Source organism: Cannabis sativa, chromosome 1, assembly GCF_029168945.1.
Source record: "Cannabis sativa cultivar Pink pepper isolate KNU-18-1 chromosome 1, ASM2916894v1, whole genome shotgun sequence".
NCBI classification, from domain to species: Eukaryota; Viridiplantae; Streptophyta; class Magnoliopsida; order Rosales; family Cannabaceae; genus Cannabis; species Cannabis sativa.
Genome location: NC_083601.1, coordinates 108,170 through 125,090, shown reverse-complemented (window position 1 = coordinate 125,090; position 16,921 = coordinate 108,170). Strand labels below are relative to the sequence as shown.

General features: G+C 27.7%; 1 protein-coding gene across 2 annotated transcripts; it reads left to right on the top strand.

The window, feature by feature from the left end:
* The first annotated feature begins 12,082 nt into the window (after positions 1–12,082).
* Positions 12,083–14,984, top strand: LOC115706851 (bZIP transcription factor 18). Of its 2 annotated transcripts, XM_061102023.1 has the most exons (5): positions 12,135–12,779; positions 13,282–13,414; positions 13,749–13,833; positions 14,252–14,401; positions 14,470–14,984. In XM_061102023.1, the coding sequence occupies exons 1-5, from the start codon at positions 12,280–12,282 to the stop codon at positions 14,511–14,513; spliced, it is 912 nt and encodes a 303-aa protein (XP_060958006.1). In that variant the 5' UTR covers positions 12,135–12,279; the 3' UTR covers positions 14,514–14,984. The 2 variants fall into 2 exon arrangements, with proteins under 2 accessions (XP_030490468.2, XP_060958006.1); XM_030634608.2 differs by having other exon boundaries at positions 12,083–12,779; positions 14,252–14,984.
* The last annotated feature ends 1,937 nt before the right edge of the window (positions 14,985–16,921 follow it).

The window sequence follows — 16,921 nt, the reverse complement described above, 5'->3', positions numbered from 1 at the left end:
TTATTTTGAATTTATTTAATTTTTTATTTTTTTTATTTTTTATGTTATTACTAATGAAAGATTATTTATTAATTATAATTTAATTCTTAAATTTAAGATTTGTATTAATATTTTTTTAATTAATTATCATTCATTATCAATGGTGACCTTTCATTTGTTATAACTCCCACTATTATCATTATTATTATTATTATTATAACATATTTTCTTAATAACTAATCTCATATCTATTATACATACCTCTATATATGCTTCTATAAAATTAAAAAAATTCAATTGTTATGTAATATTTGATAATATATTCATTCATTTAGCTTTAGGTATAAGAGGTAAGCATCATATTTTTATATTATTTTTCGTTAAAATTTAGTTGTAAATTACGTTTTTCACTCAATAAAAGATTGTGTAGATCATATACAATTATATACACTACGTAATATACACACACATATGTATATTTTAGTTGGATACAATCCATCTATCTATATCTAGTATAAAGGAAAGCATCAACAAGTTTATGTGGTACTCTATATGAGTTTTCTCACCTATTCTTAATTTTTTTAAATTTGTCATTTTTTAATTTTTTTAATTATTTTTTTAAACTAAAAATCTATATATAATACATCTACATTAATAACACATCTAATCTATTATTATTACTAATAATTAATAATAGAATATCTTATAACCACATCTAACTACTAATCTATTATAAATATATAAATATCAATATATGAAGAAAAAAAATGTTACATTATAAATTGAAAGTATTTTTTCTTCAAAAGACACTTCTCTAACAAATAATATAATTTTATACCACATTTTTTACAAAACTAAATACTTTTTTTGTCATATTTAATGGGAAAAAAAATAATCATATATATGCATGCTATGTATATTTTTTTAATCTATTTTTACTTTTTTTTAGTGCTTTATCTTTTTTTTTTATTTTTTAAATACCTATATTATGCATTAATATAAATTATTTTACAAATCAATATATAAACTCTTAAGTGGCAGCCTATCTTTCTTTCTTTGTAATTTTCTAATTTTTCGTAATTTATACTCTTAATCTATATATTATCCTAACAATAACCACAATTATAATTAATATTCAATTATATCTTATAATAATAAATATGACAATCAGTTATAAAAACCGTAACATATATGTGCCTTTACATATTCTATATAAAAGTGTATATACATATTAATAATTGAAGGAAAAAAAATAATAAAGAGAATTATAAATAGTATTAATATATCACCATAATAATTAATAAAAAAATATATTAAATATACAATTTCTAAAATCATAAAGAATAAAAAATGACCTATGATATTCTAAAAGCAATAATCATACGGTTTTTAATAATCATCAATATATAATGAGTTTCAAAAATATTATATTATATGAAAAATGAAAAATTACTAAATTGAAAAATTCTTCACTCATATTTACATATATTTTTAAATATTAAACTAATAAATAAATATGAAATTAATATATTTTTGAATGTAAATATATAAAATTTTCTTTAAATATTTCAAAACTGCGCGAAGCGCGGGTTTATTTCCTAGTCTAATCATATAACATATATGTTTTTGTAACTATAAAAATTAATTAGCCCATTAAAAAGCCATGTAAGACTTGAAAAATAAATTAGCATTAATAATGCGTAATTTATGTCATGATCAATTCACAATTTTATTTGAGGCTCTTATCATACCTTAATCATTAAAAATAAAATAGATTATAATAAATTAGTACTAAAAATTAATGGTTTAAACTTATGTAATTACTATCCAATAATCTTATTAATGTTATAAATATTAATAATTATGTGGATGTCCAATCTTTTATTTATTACCATGAATTGTAATGAAAATTCATCTTTTCCTTAGTTTCCCTTTTTCTTAGTTTCTTAATATCTCACTCTTGTATTTGTATAAATAGGGGTTCACCCCATTGGAATAAACAACTCAGAAATTCTCATTCACTTTCTCTTTCTCTCTTCATCTTCTTCTTCTTTCTTCTCATCTACTTTATATTATTTTATAACACGTTATCAGCACGAGTCTCTGCCCAAGCTTCAAGCATGAGTCTCTGCCCAAGCTTCAAGCATGAGTCTCTGCCTAAGATCCAATGTAAGTATTTTGTTAAAGTTCTTGAATTGTTTCAAAGTCACGATACACTAAATATATATTTATATATATACTCATCTGACTGAAACAATTTCAATTATTTTTTTTATTTTATTTTTATCTATATATCTATATATTATATATGTATGTATATGTTTTTATATATTTATTATTGATTTCATATATATATAATGTTCTTATCATTCATAATATTTACAATATATGTGTGCCTATGATATGATAGAGAAAATCTATATAAATTATACATATATCTAAAAGATTATGTATTATCGATAAAATATTGCATATATCTTAAAGATTATGCATCATCGATAAATATTGCATATATCCTGAAGATTATGCATCATCGATAAAAAATTGTATATATCCTGAAGATTATGCATCCTCGATAAAATATTGCATATATCCTGATGATTATGCGTCCTCAATAAAATCTTGCATATATCCTGAAGATTATGCAAACGTAATATTCATTATATAGTTGATGGATATATAATGAAAGAGATGAATACATATTTATATATATGTTCTTGTATTCTTTGAGGACAATGAAAAGTAATCTAATATCGATATAGATTTTGACAAACATTTCCTGAAGTAAATATTTTATATTTGTCAAAAAAAAATGATTGTATTTATGTGAATACAACTAAAGAATCATTAAAAATGATTATTATTGATGCAATTTTATAGTGGGTTTTGAATATCCAAAAAGAATGTTAAGAAAATTGCATTGAAACATCAAAGTATAAGAATAACAATGAGCATGACTAATGTTATTTAAATACATGAGGCATGTATTTATTGTTCATCATTCCCTGCAGAGAATGATACGAATTGAAGTCAATTACTTTTAAAGATTCATCGTATTAGTCATGTTATTATAAATTGTTATTACTTGCAATGTTGGAAATTATTGAATCTGACATATATTAAAGATTAAATTTTGCATACATCTTGGAGACTATGCAAAAATTGCATTCATATATTCTTTAAAATATTGTAAAAGAAATTGTTGAATAATTTCTTATATTTTTTATGGATGAACAAGTAATAAATTTTTAAGAAATTTATAATAATGTTCTACTTGTTCAACGTCATTCCCCGAAGTGAATGTAATGATTTTAAATGATCAATGACATTATTTACTAATCAAATATTTCCAGAAAAAGTGGAAACAACTAAAAGATGAGATACCACACATAATCAAAGTGCATGAAATTTATATATCATGTGTGGAATTGAATAATAGTGGTCGCGTATCTGTAGTACGGACACACTTATAATCAAGATAAAAGTATACTTGATTATTGAATAGAATGTGAATTGTACAAATTTATTGTACATTTAGAATATTTAAATATCATTCCCTAAAGAGAATGAATAGACATGAAATTTTATTTCAAAGAATATAGATTTCACATATATTGGCAATGCTAAAAGCAAATTAATATATACATATTTTATTATTTCTTGAAATCAATAGTTTCAAACTATTGTTAGTACAGGATATGTATATATATAGTTACTATATAATTCAGTTTGCATATTCCCAGAAGTGAATATATAACTTACTAACATTTGTTAGTGATCCAATATAATCAAAGTGATAAAGAATCACAAAATGATTATTTGAAAAGCTTCCTGAAGAAGTCTTACATACAATTGCTACTTGGAGTAGTAAAATATATTTGTATGTACCTAGATGTATAACTTTTATCTAGTTATAAAAGTGATAAGAAATAACTTATTATATGTACTGGTTGTACATTTAAATATATAATATATCAAGTCATGATAATTAGACTGATGAATAGTCTATTAATAAATTAGACAACTTGTTAAAAAGATACCAGGAAAAATGAATGATATATTATGGTTATATCTATTTGACCATTACAATAACATGATGAAGTTGTCATGTATCTTTTAAATTATACACATCATTGAATTGATGATAGTGATTCCTGAAGAAATATAAAGTTTGATAAACATAATAGTGACTCCTGAAGAGTGTATATGTTTTGGAGAATAATATAATTATATTATTCGTGTATATAAAAATGAAACTTTTTATGATTACTTATATGTTGTAGTGATTTTACATTACCTTGTGAAAGTTTCATTGAAATACAAATTATAGTGAACCTGAAGTTCATGAATTGAATTATTTTGACATGATCAATCATATGCAATAAATTGTCAAAGAATTTGACTAAATTTTGTTGAAGAACCAGAAGATTCTTCTCATTGTTAATTTATAAGGCTCAAAAGAAGAATGTGCATATATTTGCACATAGAAAATATTTAAATTATATTTCCTTAACAATCTTGAGCTATTGTTAGATTTTTATTGCATAGTTTCTTATCGATGTGATAAGATTATATAATCATGCATTTACAAAATGTGTAAATTTATGTATTTCTAATTATACACGTATGACTCATTCTTAGAAATGAATTAAGTTCATAAGGATTGAACTTGAAACTAAAGTTTATTGAACCTAAAGTTCAATGTCATATAGTATATATGAGTTTAAACAAATATTGATTCATTGTGATATATTGAAATCCCTACAGGTGTATTAATATTATTAGATATCACAATTTTTAAAAAATCTCTCGATCAGGGGGAGAGAAGCAGTTGGGATCGATGATAATTTTTAAAAAATGATCCTTGCACAAAGTATATAAGAACAATATAGTTCAAAATGATATATACCAACTGCAAATCAATATTATTCAAAGTTGAGATAGAATGAGTTGAAAACGCCTGAAGCGTAAATGAACAATGTAGAAATTATTAATAAATGTTCATTTGATTTGTCCTGAAGTTGTTAAATCTAGAGGTACTCATGGAGATACCTTAATGTTATAAAGTATTAAAATGATAACCGTGATGAAAACGGTACTCGAAAAGACTCCCAAGAGAAGTTAGACATAACACATTTCATCATAATTGAATCCCTGAAGTGATTCGTTATAGGTACCTATAAATGATAAACATATTTGAAAAATATGTAATTTAAAGAGATCTCTATAAGTTATGTCAATATGGGAGGAAATTATCATTTATTGAAATTTTTGTCGACAATAAATATTGAATGTTTGCATATGCAATAAACTAACATGAGATAGCAAGGATCGTGGTATTAGATTTGTTGAGAATCATCGACTTACATTTTGATTTTTGGCCAAAATATTATGACGCAATCCAGGCAAATTTACTCACATAAAGTGAAGTAAGACCTGTAGGGTGTGCAAATAAATATTTCTAATAAGAAATTTGCATATATGTATTTGTACATAATGAATTGTTGTACAAAGTTTGCATAGACATGAGATTGATTGAAGTAAGGCTTAAATATTGAGAAAATATAATCATTATTTGATTATAGCCTAGAATATATTTTATAAGGATTTATAAGCGTCACATAAATGTTGCAACAAAAAATTATTTATTTGGAGCTCCTAATATAGTGAGAATTTGAAATAAGCCTTATCTAAAAATTCTAGAAGAATTTAATACATGTCTTAAGTGATATAAATTCTAAATCGCGCGCACTATATGACAAAGATCTTTGTATGAAATAAAGACATGTAAGTAAATTATTGTTTGAAAAATACGTATGGTTGTCTATGCAGTATAAATACGTAAATTATACGTTGTGATAGACTCTTGAAGAGTTTTTGATTAATTGAAGAACAAACTTTTATTTCTTTTGTATATCGAGAAATATTAAATGTATAAAGTTTGTTCATTAGTATTGAAGTCCTGAAGTACTTCATATGTATTAAGAATTATAGATATATGATCATTTGATATGAAAATTAAGATCATACAACAAGATGGAACAAATATATGGTATTGGAGTACCATCATTGTCACAAATGAAATTTATATTATCATTAATGTGTTATGTTCATATCTACTTGAAATGTTAAATTTTAGTATGAACAAGATTGTATATACACATGAATGATACAATTAGTTGGATAAATATTAATGTTCCACGAACCCCTCATCTATAATTTAGAAGTCCATACATACTCTGGAAGAGTTATAGAAAATATATGATCAAAGATTATATATGGTGATATTTTAAAAGTGATAACAATAATCTTATGAGATATATTATCACCAAAAGAATTATGGATCATATGTGCATGAGGGGGAGACATATTCATGTTGTACTCTTTTTCCCTAGCTCAGATTTTGTCCCACTGGGTTTTTCTGGCAAGGTTTTTAACGATGCAACTATAAATCATGTTAACATACTTGCATTTTATGAAGCAAGTAGAGAATGTGTGTGAGTGAGAACATTGACATAGCATATTCAGGAAACATATGGATTGCACTCAATAAAGAAGTATCAACCCAAGCAATTCTCTATGGATAATACTGCTTGCATCGTTCAACTAAAAGGAGGTACATTGAAGGAGATAGAGTTAGAACACATTCCACGAAATTCTTCTTTATACGCTTCAAGAAAATGCATATTGGTGTTCAACATATTCAATCAAGTGTCAATCTTACAAACTTATTTACAAAGTTATTACCAACATCAACATTTGAGAAGACGGCAGAAGATCGAAATTCGTCGATTAGAAGATCTCCACAAATGCCTAAATGAGGGGGAGTTAGTTTACACTATACTCTTTTTCCTTTGATCAAGTTTTCAGCAATATTTTTAATAAGGCAGTTATTATGGACATAAGGGGGAGTGTTATAAATATTAATAATTATGTGGATGTCCAAATCTTTTATGAATTGTAATGAACATTCATCTTTTCCTTAGTTTCCCTTTTTCTTAGTTTCTTAATATCTCACTCTTGTATTTGTATAAATAGGGGTTCACCCCATTGGAATAAACAACTCATAAATTCTCATTCACTTTCTCTTTCTCTCTTCATCTTCTTCTTCTTTCTTCTCATCTACTTTATATTATTTTATAACAATTAATAATATATTTGAGACTTTTCTTATACTTTCAATAATTAAAAATATAACCAATGTAAATTATATATTAATTGTACAATTGGAGCTCTCTTACCATATGACCAATATATTGAACGTTGAAAATTAAGGAATAAATAAATTTCTCACTCATATTAAGCAAAATATTTTAAATATATGTAAGTTTTTTATTATTGCACAATTATTATTAGAGACCAAACACAAATAAAAAGTTTCTAAAACTTTAAAATTAAAATAAAAAAAAACCTTAATAATAATAAAAAAATATTTTTAAAAGATACTCAATGTTATTACACAATATAAATTTTATTATATTCCACAATTATCAAGCAAAATACTTTATATATATGTATTTATTGTAATGTAATTTTAATTCTAGAATTTTATAACATAAAATAAAAAATGGAATAAAACTCACACATACACATTTACATAAGTATATGCGCTAATGAAATATATCACAAATGTAACTTTAATTAAAATATTTAAATATATTTTTTAGATTTTTTATAATGGTATTAATTGTAAAAATAATATGTCTCCACTAAAAATTTAAAAAAATTTAAATAATTTATAGTATCGAACTTAAGATTCAATGCAATTATTTTTCTACTCTTCTACAAAATGATAAGTATGTGTACAACAAATTGTTTGAACCATAACTTAAACATGCTAAATTATTTGGAGAGTTTATAAAAATATTTAAAGAATCTATTATGACTACCACAAATATCATTATAGAAATAAGTTAATAAAATTAATAAAAAGTATACCAACGTAAAATCCAAATAATATATAAAATATCTCTTAAAAATAAATAAATCTATTACTATAATAAAAGTGACAATACTTGGGCCTTAACTAAGTAAATTACTAAAAAGTCCTTTGTTCTCACATATATACTCACATATTAATATGTAAAGTATTTTTATTGTTTTTTTTATATATGATATGAGACTCCAATATATATACTTTCATTTTGTTTGATTCATAATATTATGCAAGAAAAGATAAAACTATTTTGATAAAAATAATAGAATATTCAATTGTTGACCATGATATGAATTTGATGATCAATGCATAAAATATTGTATATAGGGTAGGTTAATTAGTTGTAGAATAGGAATTGAGAAACAACAAGTACTATGAATTATTGAATACATAAAAAATTAATCAGACCAGATATGAAAAAAAAAATTAAAAAAAAAAAAACTAATTAGGAAGTTTTTTCACGACATGTACTAAATTCTGTTTCTCGAACATTTTAGACTGTCAAAAATTAATTTAAATTATTGATATTGTAGGATTTATTTTTTTTTAATCTAATTACATAAATAGAATAATTAGTGTTTTTAATCATTCTATATGGAAGATTAAACATATTTCCTTACATAATAGTATTAGATTTTACTTATTTTTACTATTAAAATATTGAACAATTATCGTTTTATCTTGATCTTTAACTATTATCATATATTTTTTTTATATAAATATTTAGTCTTTATGTAATTCTTAATTTTTTTTATTGAAAATGCAATAAATCTTAAGGAAAAAAGATTTAAAATTCTTCCTCTAAAAAATTAAATTCATTTAAACAAATCAGATTCAAGTTTTTTCATATTTATCAACTCATATTCATATTCGTTACGATATTTCTTTAGTTACAAACCTAAATTGATATTCTCAAAACATAAGAAATGAAGGTGCAAATTTCTCATCTAAATCAATAATAATATACTTTATGTTGGATTTAATTATTAGAAAAAAAATATTTAATTAATTTCTTTTTTTTAAAAAAAAAATGCATAATTTAGTAATTGTCTATGTTCATGTGAAAATTAATTAATTTACAACGACACATCAATTGTGAAATGATAAAAAAGAATCAAAGCTAACAAAAGTACTATATTTTTGTAAATAGAATAGTTCACAAAACTTTATCATTATGATGTACATTTTAGAGGATACAATTTGGTAGTGTTATAAGTTTTGGAGATACAATACTAATTATTTTTCAAAATAGTTGTACTTAAATAATTTTAAGAGCCCCACACGTGCGAAGCACGTGAGACGCCACTAGTAAATATTTAAAAGCGCCTTTGATTTTAGGCCGCCAGCGGCCCTTTGGACACAAACACTATTTCGTTCTCAACAGATCCTTTTCGCCTTGCCTCGAGGGCTTACGAGGCCGTGGGGTATCTTTTGCCAGAGCCCCTATCGGTTCAACCAACGACATACATAAAATAACTATATTGTTACCTAATTATAAAAAATAAAATAAATTAAAAAACTTTTCAGAATACCAAAATAAATAAATAGTATATCTAATTAGGTTTTTAATAAATATTATAAAATTTTGAATTTTTACATAAATACTGAAATTTCTAACTTTTTTATTTTTCAATGTGGGTTGAATTTTTTTCAAAAAATACACAGTATTTGAATTTTTATACTGTGTACTGTGTTAAGTTTTTACTGTTATTCTACAGTTGTTTTTTAGTTATTTCACTGTTGTTTTAATTGTTCTGTTTTGTTGTTTTACGGTTGTTTTATAAAAAAAAACAGCATTTTGTAAAAAATTCTGTATAACAGTCAAATTATAAGCTTTTATTGAGTATTTTTGAAAAAACTCTTAAAATTTTCATAATAATAGAAAATAAAGTTAAAAACTGAGTATTTTGTTAACACTCTTCCACATTTATTCATCGAATAAGTTCACGTTTCCCATCAAACTTAATCCAAGTATGTAGGAGGTCTAATGACTGAGAAACCGTAGTTACTATTACTGGAAAATTAGTACAAATTTAATTAGGGAATTTTACAAAAATACTGCTTTTTGACCAAAACTTTACATTTTTACTGGGACACGGCAAAAACAACTTTTGTACTGCCCAAGCCCAATTTCATTACTTTTGTACTGCCCAAGCCCAACATCATTACTTTTGTACTGCCCAAGCCCAACATCATTTCATTTCATTTATACTGATATATTATATATAGTTTTATTTTATTTTTGTGGTCTAACTTCTTATTAAAAGATAGGAACACATCACTGAAAGCAACAACATGCACTTCATTATATATATACACTAACATATATATTACTTGAATTTTTACAAAATAATGATTTATTAATTTCCCAGATTTTTTTTTTCATTGCATATTACATATTTATACTGTCCTCCCCTTTTTTTTTTCTTTTATACTGTCAACAACAAAACAAAAGTATGAGGCCTCCATCTTTGACAATCACAGACATAACCACCACAACAACACCAGGACACCGGAAAATAACCATTAATTCCGACAAGAATAAACAAAAGCAGTAAAATCGACGTCAATAAATAATCATGGCAAAACAACAGTAAAACAACACTAAAACAATCAAACAAAACAAAAGAAAAAAATGATTAAAAAAAAACAAACAATCTGCTGCACAACCTCCACACCAGATGCAAAATCAACTATATTTGCAAGTCTATACCTAGAAAATTTTAAAAAAAAAACTACTAAAACAACACTGAAACAACACAAAAACAAATGAAGCAAAATATAACTACTTAGAAAAAGATAAAAGAAACACACACCTCAAAACTCTCTTGTGAGTGAGCTCGTCAAATATATTGATCATGAAAAACAACAGTAAAACAATACTAAAACAATACTAAAACAATACTAAAACAACACAAAAACAAATGAAGCAAAAATAACTACTTAGAAAAATATAAAAGAAACACACACCTCCATCTTCCACACTCACAGACATAACCATCACAACAACACGAGAACACCCAGAAAATACCTATTAATTCAAATAAATAAATCATGAAAAACAACAGTAAAACAATACTAAAACAATACTAAAACAAAAAAAAACAATAAAAAAAAATGATCAAAAATTAACTATGTTGTGCACATCCTCAATACTAAATGCACTATATTTGCAAGAAAAGTTCTAGAAAATTAGAACAAAAAAAAACCACACTAAATCTTATATTTTAAAAAAACATAACTAAGAACTTCAAAAAATTAAAAAAAAAAAGAAGAAGAAAAGAAAAGAAGATGAAGAAGAAGAACTAAGAACTATCACCTTCATGGTCTTCCTTCCCCTCATCATCTCAGCCATAAAAACATAGCTTTTATTTGGGTAATATTATAGATTTGGGAAAAAAAAAGAAAAAAGAAGAAGAAGAAGGTGAATAGTAGATAGATTAGTAAACACATAAGAAGAGAGAATAACCACAAAAAATTTGACCCAAAGACAATAACTGGATGTGTTTTTTTTTTTAAAAAAAAAAAGAAGAAGAAGAAGAAGAAGAACATAAGAAGAAGAAGATGAATAATTAAATGGGATAGTAGGTATAAAAACGTGGTGTGAAAGAGAGTAATTGTATTGATATAATGATTAAATTGAATTAAAAGAAAAGAAAAAAAAAAAAAAGGCTGCCACAAATGTGACAATTCCCATCACATCATTTTTTTTTATTGATATAATGATTAAATTGAATTAAAAGAAAAGAAAATAAAAAAAAAAAGCTGCCACAAATGTGACAATTCCCATCACATCATTTTTTTTATCACTTAAAATAAAAAAAAAAAATAAGCTAAAGTTTTAAAGGCAGTAAACTGCCAAAAAAAAAAAAAAAAAAACAGTATAAATGTTGCAATTTCCGTGCAACAGTAAAAAAGTTATAAATTGGGAAAAAACAGTATAGGGTGTAAATTTCCCTTTAATTAAAGCGAAGCGGGCCCCTTTTTTGTTCCATGGGAAGAAAACAAAGGAGACCGATAACAGGATAAACAGATGCCTGACTCTAAGCTCATGGTTGTCAGAACCTGTCTGGACCCAAGCATCAAGATGGAGGCCCACATGTACTAGCAAGCGCCCATAATTGAATGAAGTGGCCCAATCAAATAAGCAAGTTTTGATTGGGCTTTTACATGGTCTTCGGCCCACAAAAATAAGTGATTGAAGCGGCGTCGTTTGGTGTTGTGTAAAGAGTAGTAGTAGTGTTGTGTTGACGCAAGCGTGACCCCGACAAAAGAAGAAATGAGTGTGGACAGAGGTACGGAGAGATAGGGGAGGAGGAGGAGGACCGGTGTGTAAAAAAAGATAGTACAGACGAGCTCAACACATGGAGATGCAAGATCCGTCCAAACCGGATCTTGGTCCCAACCCGAAACCCGAGAACAAGCCCTTCCGTTCTCTGACAACGACTACGATGATCATGATGTCGAATCCAACTCCGCCCTTCCCGGCTCGTGGATCCTACCACCGGAGATCCCAATCCGAGGTCCAATTCCGGATTCCCGAAGACTTGGATCTGCTTTCGGATCCTTTTGACGGACCTTCCGGTAGCTTTGAGGAGCTTGGATCCGAGGACGATTTGTTTTGTACGTATATGGACATTGAGAAGTTCGGATCCAAACTCGATGATGGACCCTCCGGCCACAAAAACGACAATGCAGGCGGTGGTGATGGTGGAGGAGATGAAGAGAAGCATGCCAGGCCCAGGCACCGGCATAGCAATTCGGTGGATGGGTCTTCGTCTTTGGACACGATTGAAGCTAAGAAAGCTATGGCTCCTGATAAGCTTGCCGAATTATGGACCATTGATCCCAAGCGAGCTAAGAGGTATGAATGTATGTAATTAAGATCTGAAGTTATGAACTCAGTTTTGTTTTTGGTTAGTAATAATGTGAATTTGAGTTTGCTTTTCGAGTGCTATAATTATAGATTTATTAATATGAAAGGGACTTAAATTTTTTATTGTTAACATCTTGTGCATCGGTCAAATCATGTTAGAAGAAAAAAAAAATTGAAAAAAAAAAAACTTGAATTTTCGTTGCTTAAATTATACTAGATTTGTAATTATGGGTTGTTATTATTGTCTTTTTAAGTTGTAGATATAACGTTTACTTTATCTAGTTACACATCTCAAAGTGAAAATTCGGTGAATAGGAACCATATCTAACAATGAAGTTTTATATTGAATTAATATTAAATATACAATTTTTTTTTGTAATCTAGAAAGCTTGTCAATAAAGGTGCAACATTAATTTTGTTTGGTTGCACAATTTGAGGCAATTCTTTTTGTAGTTTTTTTAGCTGAACTTTCACTTTCATGTCTTTATAGGATTTTGGCAAACAGGCAGTCTGCTGCCCGTTCCAAAGAGAGAAAGGCCCGTTACATAACTGAGCTGGAGAGAAAAGTTCAAACCCTTCAAACAGAAGCAACGACTCTATCTGCCCAACTGACTCTTTTCCAGGTTCTTTTGGATATTCTCATCTTATTTCATTTGCATATAACTTAAAAATTATGTAGCAATACATATTTGGTTGATCTCTTACTTTGGTATGGTGGTTTTAATTTGTATTATCTTAAATCCTTGAGATGTCAAATTTTGAATGTTTCTTTCATTTCTAGCTTGAGTTTCCAATCTAGAAGTTTTTTCAAATTTAAGTTAGCTTTTTTTTTTTTTTTTTTTTTTTGTGTTCTAATTTATTGTTCCTAGATTCTTTTCAGTTGGTCCTTCTTATTTTATCACAGACCTTTCTATAACTTGTTAGTAACAGAGTTTCCTTTTTTGTTTTGGTTTTTAGAGGGATACAACTGGTCTCAGTGGTGAAAACACAGACCTTAAGCTTCGACTACAAGCTATGGAACAACAAGCTCAGTTGCGTGATGGTATGTATGGTTTCAAATGCCTTGTTTTCAATTTAATTTCATGGAGCTCCACCTTAAAAGAATAATCTTACTAACTTCTTAAAATATCTTTCTTGATTATTTCCCTATCCTGGTCTATAAAGGGTTCAGTGATTTTAATGTTTGCTACCAGAAAAACATGCACAAGCTTTATTTGATCCACATTCTCTTGAACAGCAAAAAGCTAGTTTTATAGACCAATTTTTTTTTTTGGTATGTCAATTTAGTCAACCTTCACCAAAGAAATAAAGGAAGTTTAATTATTTATGTGCTATGACTTGTAACTGCATTCTTCTATTATTGTTTTACACTGTCTCCTTTCCTGTTTTTATTATTGTGTTCTCTCAATCAGTAAGAATTTATGACTGGCAATGCATTGCTATGCTATTCAATCATGCAGCTCTAAACGATGCGTTGAAGAAAGAAGTTGAGAGGCTCAAGATGGCCACCGGAGAGATGATGACACCTACCGATACTTACAACTTTGGAATGCATCATATTCCGTACAACCAATCTTCCTTCTTCTCAAATCAGCCCCAATCTGGGCCAGGTGACCCTCGTAACATTCAAATGCAACATTTTAATCATTTCCAGTCTAATGTGACCCCTACACATCAGCCTATGCATGCCACACATGCTTCCTCAGAGATGTTGCAGCTTGATCATATTGGCCGGATGCAGGGGCTTGATATCAGCAGCAGCAACAACAGTAACGGCAGAGGCTCTCGTCTTGTGAAGCCCGAAGGGCCCTCTATTTCCCCTAGCGAAAGCAGCAACCGATTTTAATACAAATGCTGCTCGTCTCCCATGATCCCATCATATTTGTTGGATTGTTCATAGACTGACCTTATTTATTGACGGCCAAAGGTACAGTTTAGGATTTTATTTGAATTTGATTCTTTTAATTGGTTGGGTTTTAACACTTTTAGCTAGCTCGGTAGGTTTTAAGTTATTCATGGAATTGTTTCTATTCAATTACAATATTCTTTTTTTCTTTTCTTTCTGGGGTTTCTAATGTGGAAAGTGAGGGATTGTTCTCGGTGATAGAGAAACACGGTTTTTTATATGCCAGACATCAGCTTGTATGTTCTCTTTCATTAATATATAACTTTTACACGTCATTTCTATGAAAACAATCATTCTCCTCTCTTGATTTATTGGTTGAATTGTCTCTCTTACAAGTACACAATTTTTCCAAGGAAAAAAAAAACGTATTTGACTATTTATTGTGCAATGTACTTTAATTACTGTTGCGGATTAAACCTCATCAACAACAATCATAATATAGAATTCAGCTAAGCAATAATGCAATAACAATAGCTAAGTTAATGAACAAAGCAGATTAGAGAAAAAAAAAATATACATAGGTAAGGATCATCCTTAGGTCAATTACAATCTCAGCTCACGTGAGAGAAGCCACTTCAAGAGTGAACAATCTCTTTAACATCACCCTTGTGGCAGTCTAGAAATAAGCCAGGAGGTAATGAGACTCTTGTTATAAGACATATTGCCTTAATTATTTTCGGAGTTCATTATTTTCAAGGAGTAATAACAGGTTAGTTATCTTTGGGAGGATTCAATTGCTCCATGAGCAACTCTCACTCCTTTTGAGACACTGTACATGCATTTAATGCGGTATGGGAAAGAGCGTCAGACACCTTACTCTGCCAAGTGTGTTTAAGGGTTTAAGCCCATTATTTTCTGATTTCATGAATCTCCATACATCAATTGACGGATGCATAATGAGCTGTCAAATCATAAACAAAGGATAAATTACGTCCCACCAAACACTTATAGGCAGCCTAAAACCCATCATAAAGTAGGCAATTTTGCCCGAAGTCAAAGTTGGAAAATTGTGCCAAGCATGGTGTAAACAAACACGATAATAGTGACATTTTTACCCCAATGATAAACATAAATGGGGATCGGCTGAAAAAGCTCTTTGTAATAAATACTCTCATTAGTACAGTGACTCGTGGAGTAAGACTTATTAATGTCCCAACTACGTAAAAAATTATCTCCTCTAACATTCATTAATTACTTTATACTAGGAGTGTTCATAAAATAGCCGATCCAATCCAATCTGCACGATCCAATCCAATCCAATCCGCAAAGTGCGGATATCCGCACTTGTGCGGATTGGATTGGATTGAAAAATTCAAAATCCGCACTTGTGCGGATTGGATGAATCCACACATATTTATAACAAAATTAAAAAAATACATATACAAATAGCATTTTAATGTAAAGAAAATAGTAATTTAAAAGTCTAATACATATAATACATTTATATTGCAAAACTTAATAGATAAAATGTATGTTCTATTCTTATATTTTTTTTTTCTTTATACAATTTAAAATAAAATTAAATATTTTTTTTTTTGTATACAATTTTTTTCTTCCTTTGAATTTGTTATTTGTTATTTTATTTATTTAATGTGTTGTTGGAGACATAAAATAACTATAGTTTGTTTTATTTTGTTGCTAGTTATGTGAAAAAAAAAATATTTTTTTCATAAATATTAAATAATTTAATATTAAAAAGTAACCAATCTAAAGTAACCGATCCAATCCGCACTTTTACGGATTGGATTGGATCGGATTTGAGCTATTGTGCGGATTGGATTGGATCCAAAAAATGAAATCCGCACTTGTTTGACCAAAAAAGTGCGGATTGGATCGGATGAACAACCCTACTTTATACCACTCTAATTACTACTTAAAACCATGGTCAACATCTCCAAAACACTAAGCCGAAACAGTAACTGAACAATGGTGATCCTAGTTGATTCTTTCTCTAACAATGAATTTCGAACTCTCTCTCTAGATTGTATGGTTCAGAGCCAAGGGTATTTATAGCAGGGACGGAGGGACTTTAGCCCATGTGTGGGCTAAAGCCCTCACTCAAATATATATATTAAATTTTTTATATGTAGATATATACATATATTAATTCACTTTGCTCAATTTATTAAAGTCCAATTCACAAAAGCCCTCACTCAATATCTTAATCATGATTCATGAGCCTACTCTTATTCTAATTAAGCCCATTTTAAAAGTAGTCCAATAC

Excerpts from the sequence above, each read along its gene's own strand:
- LOC115706851 (XM_030634608.2), top strand. The coding sequence starts at position 12,280 with ATGGAGATGCAAGATCCGTCCAAACCGGATCTTGGTCCCAACCCGAAA. Across the intron at positions 12,780-13,281 it reads GATCCCAAGCGAGCTAAGAG|GATTTTGGCAAACAGGCAGT; the intron begins GTATGAATGTAT and ends ATGTCTTTATAG. Across the intron at positions 13,834-14,251 it reads ACAAGCTCAGTTGCGTGATG|CTCTAAACGATGCGTTGAAG; the intron begins GTATGTATGGTT and ends TCAATCATGCAG.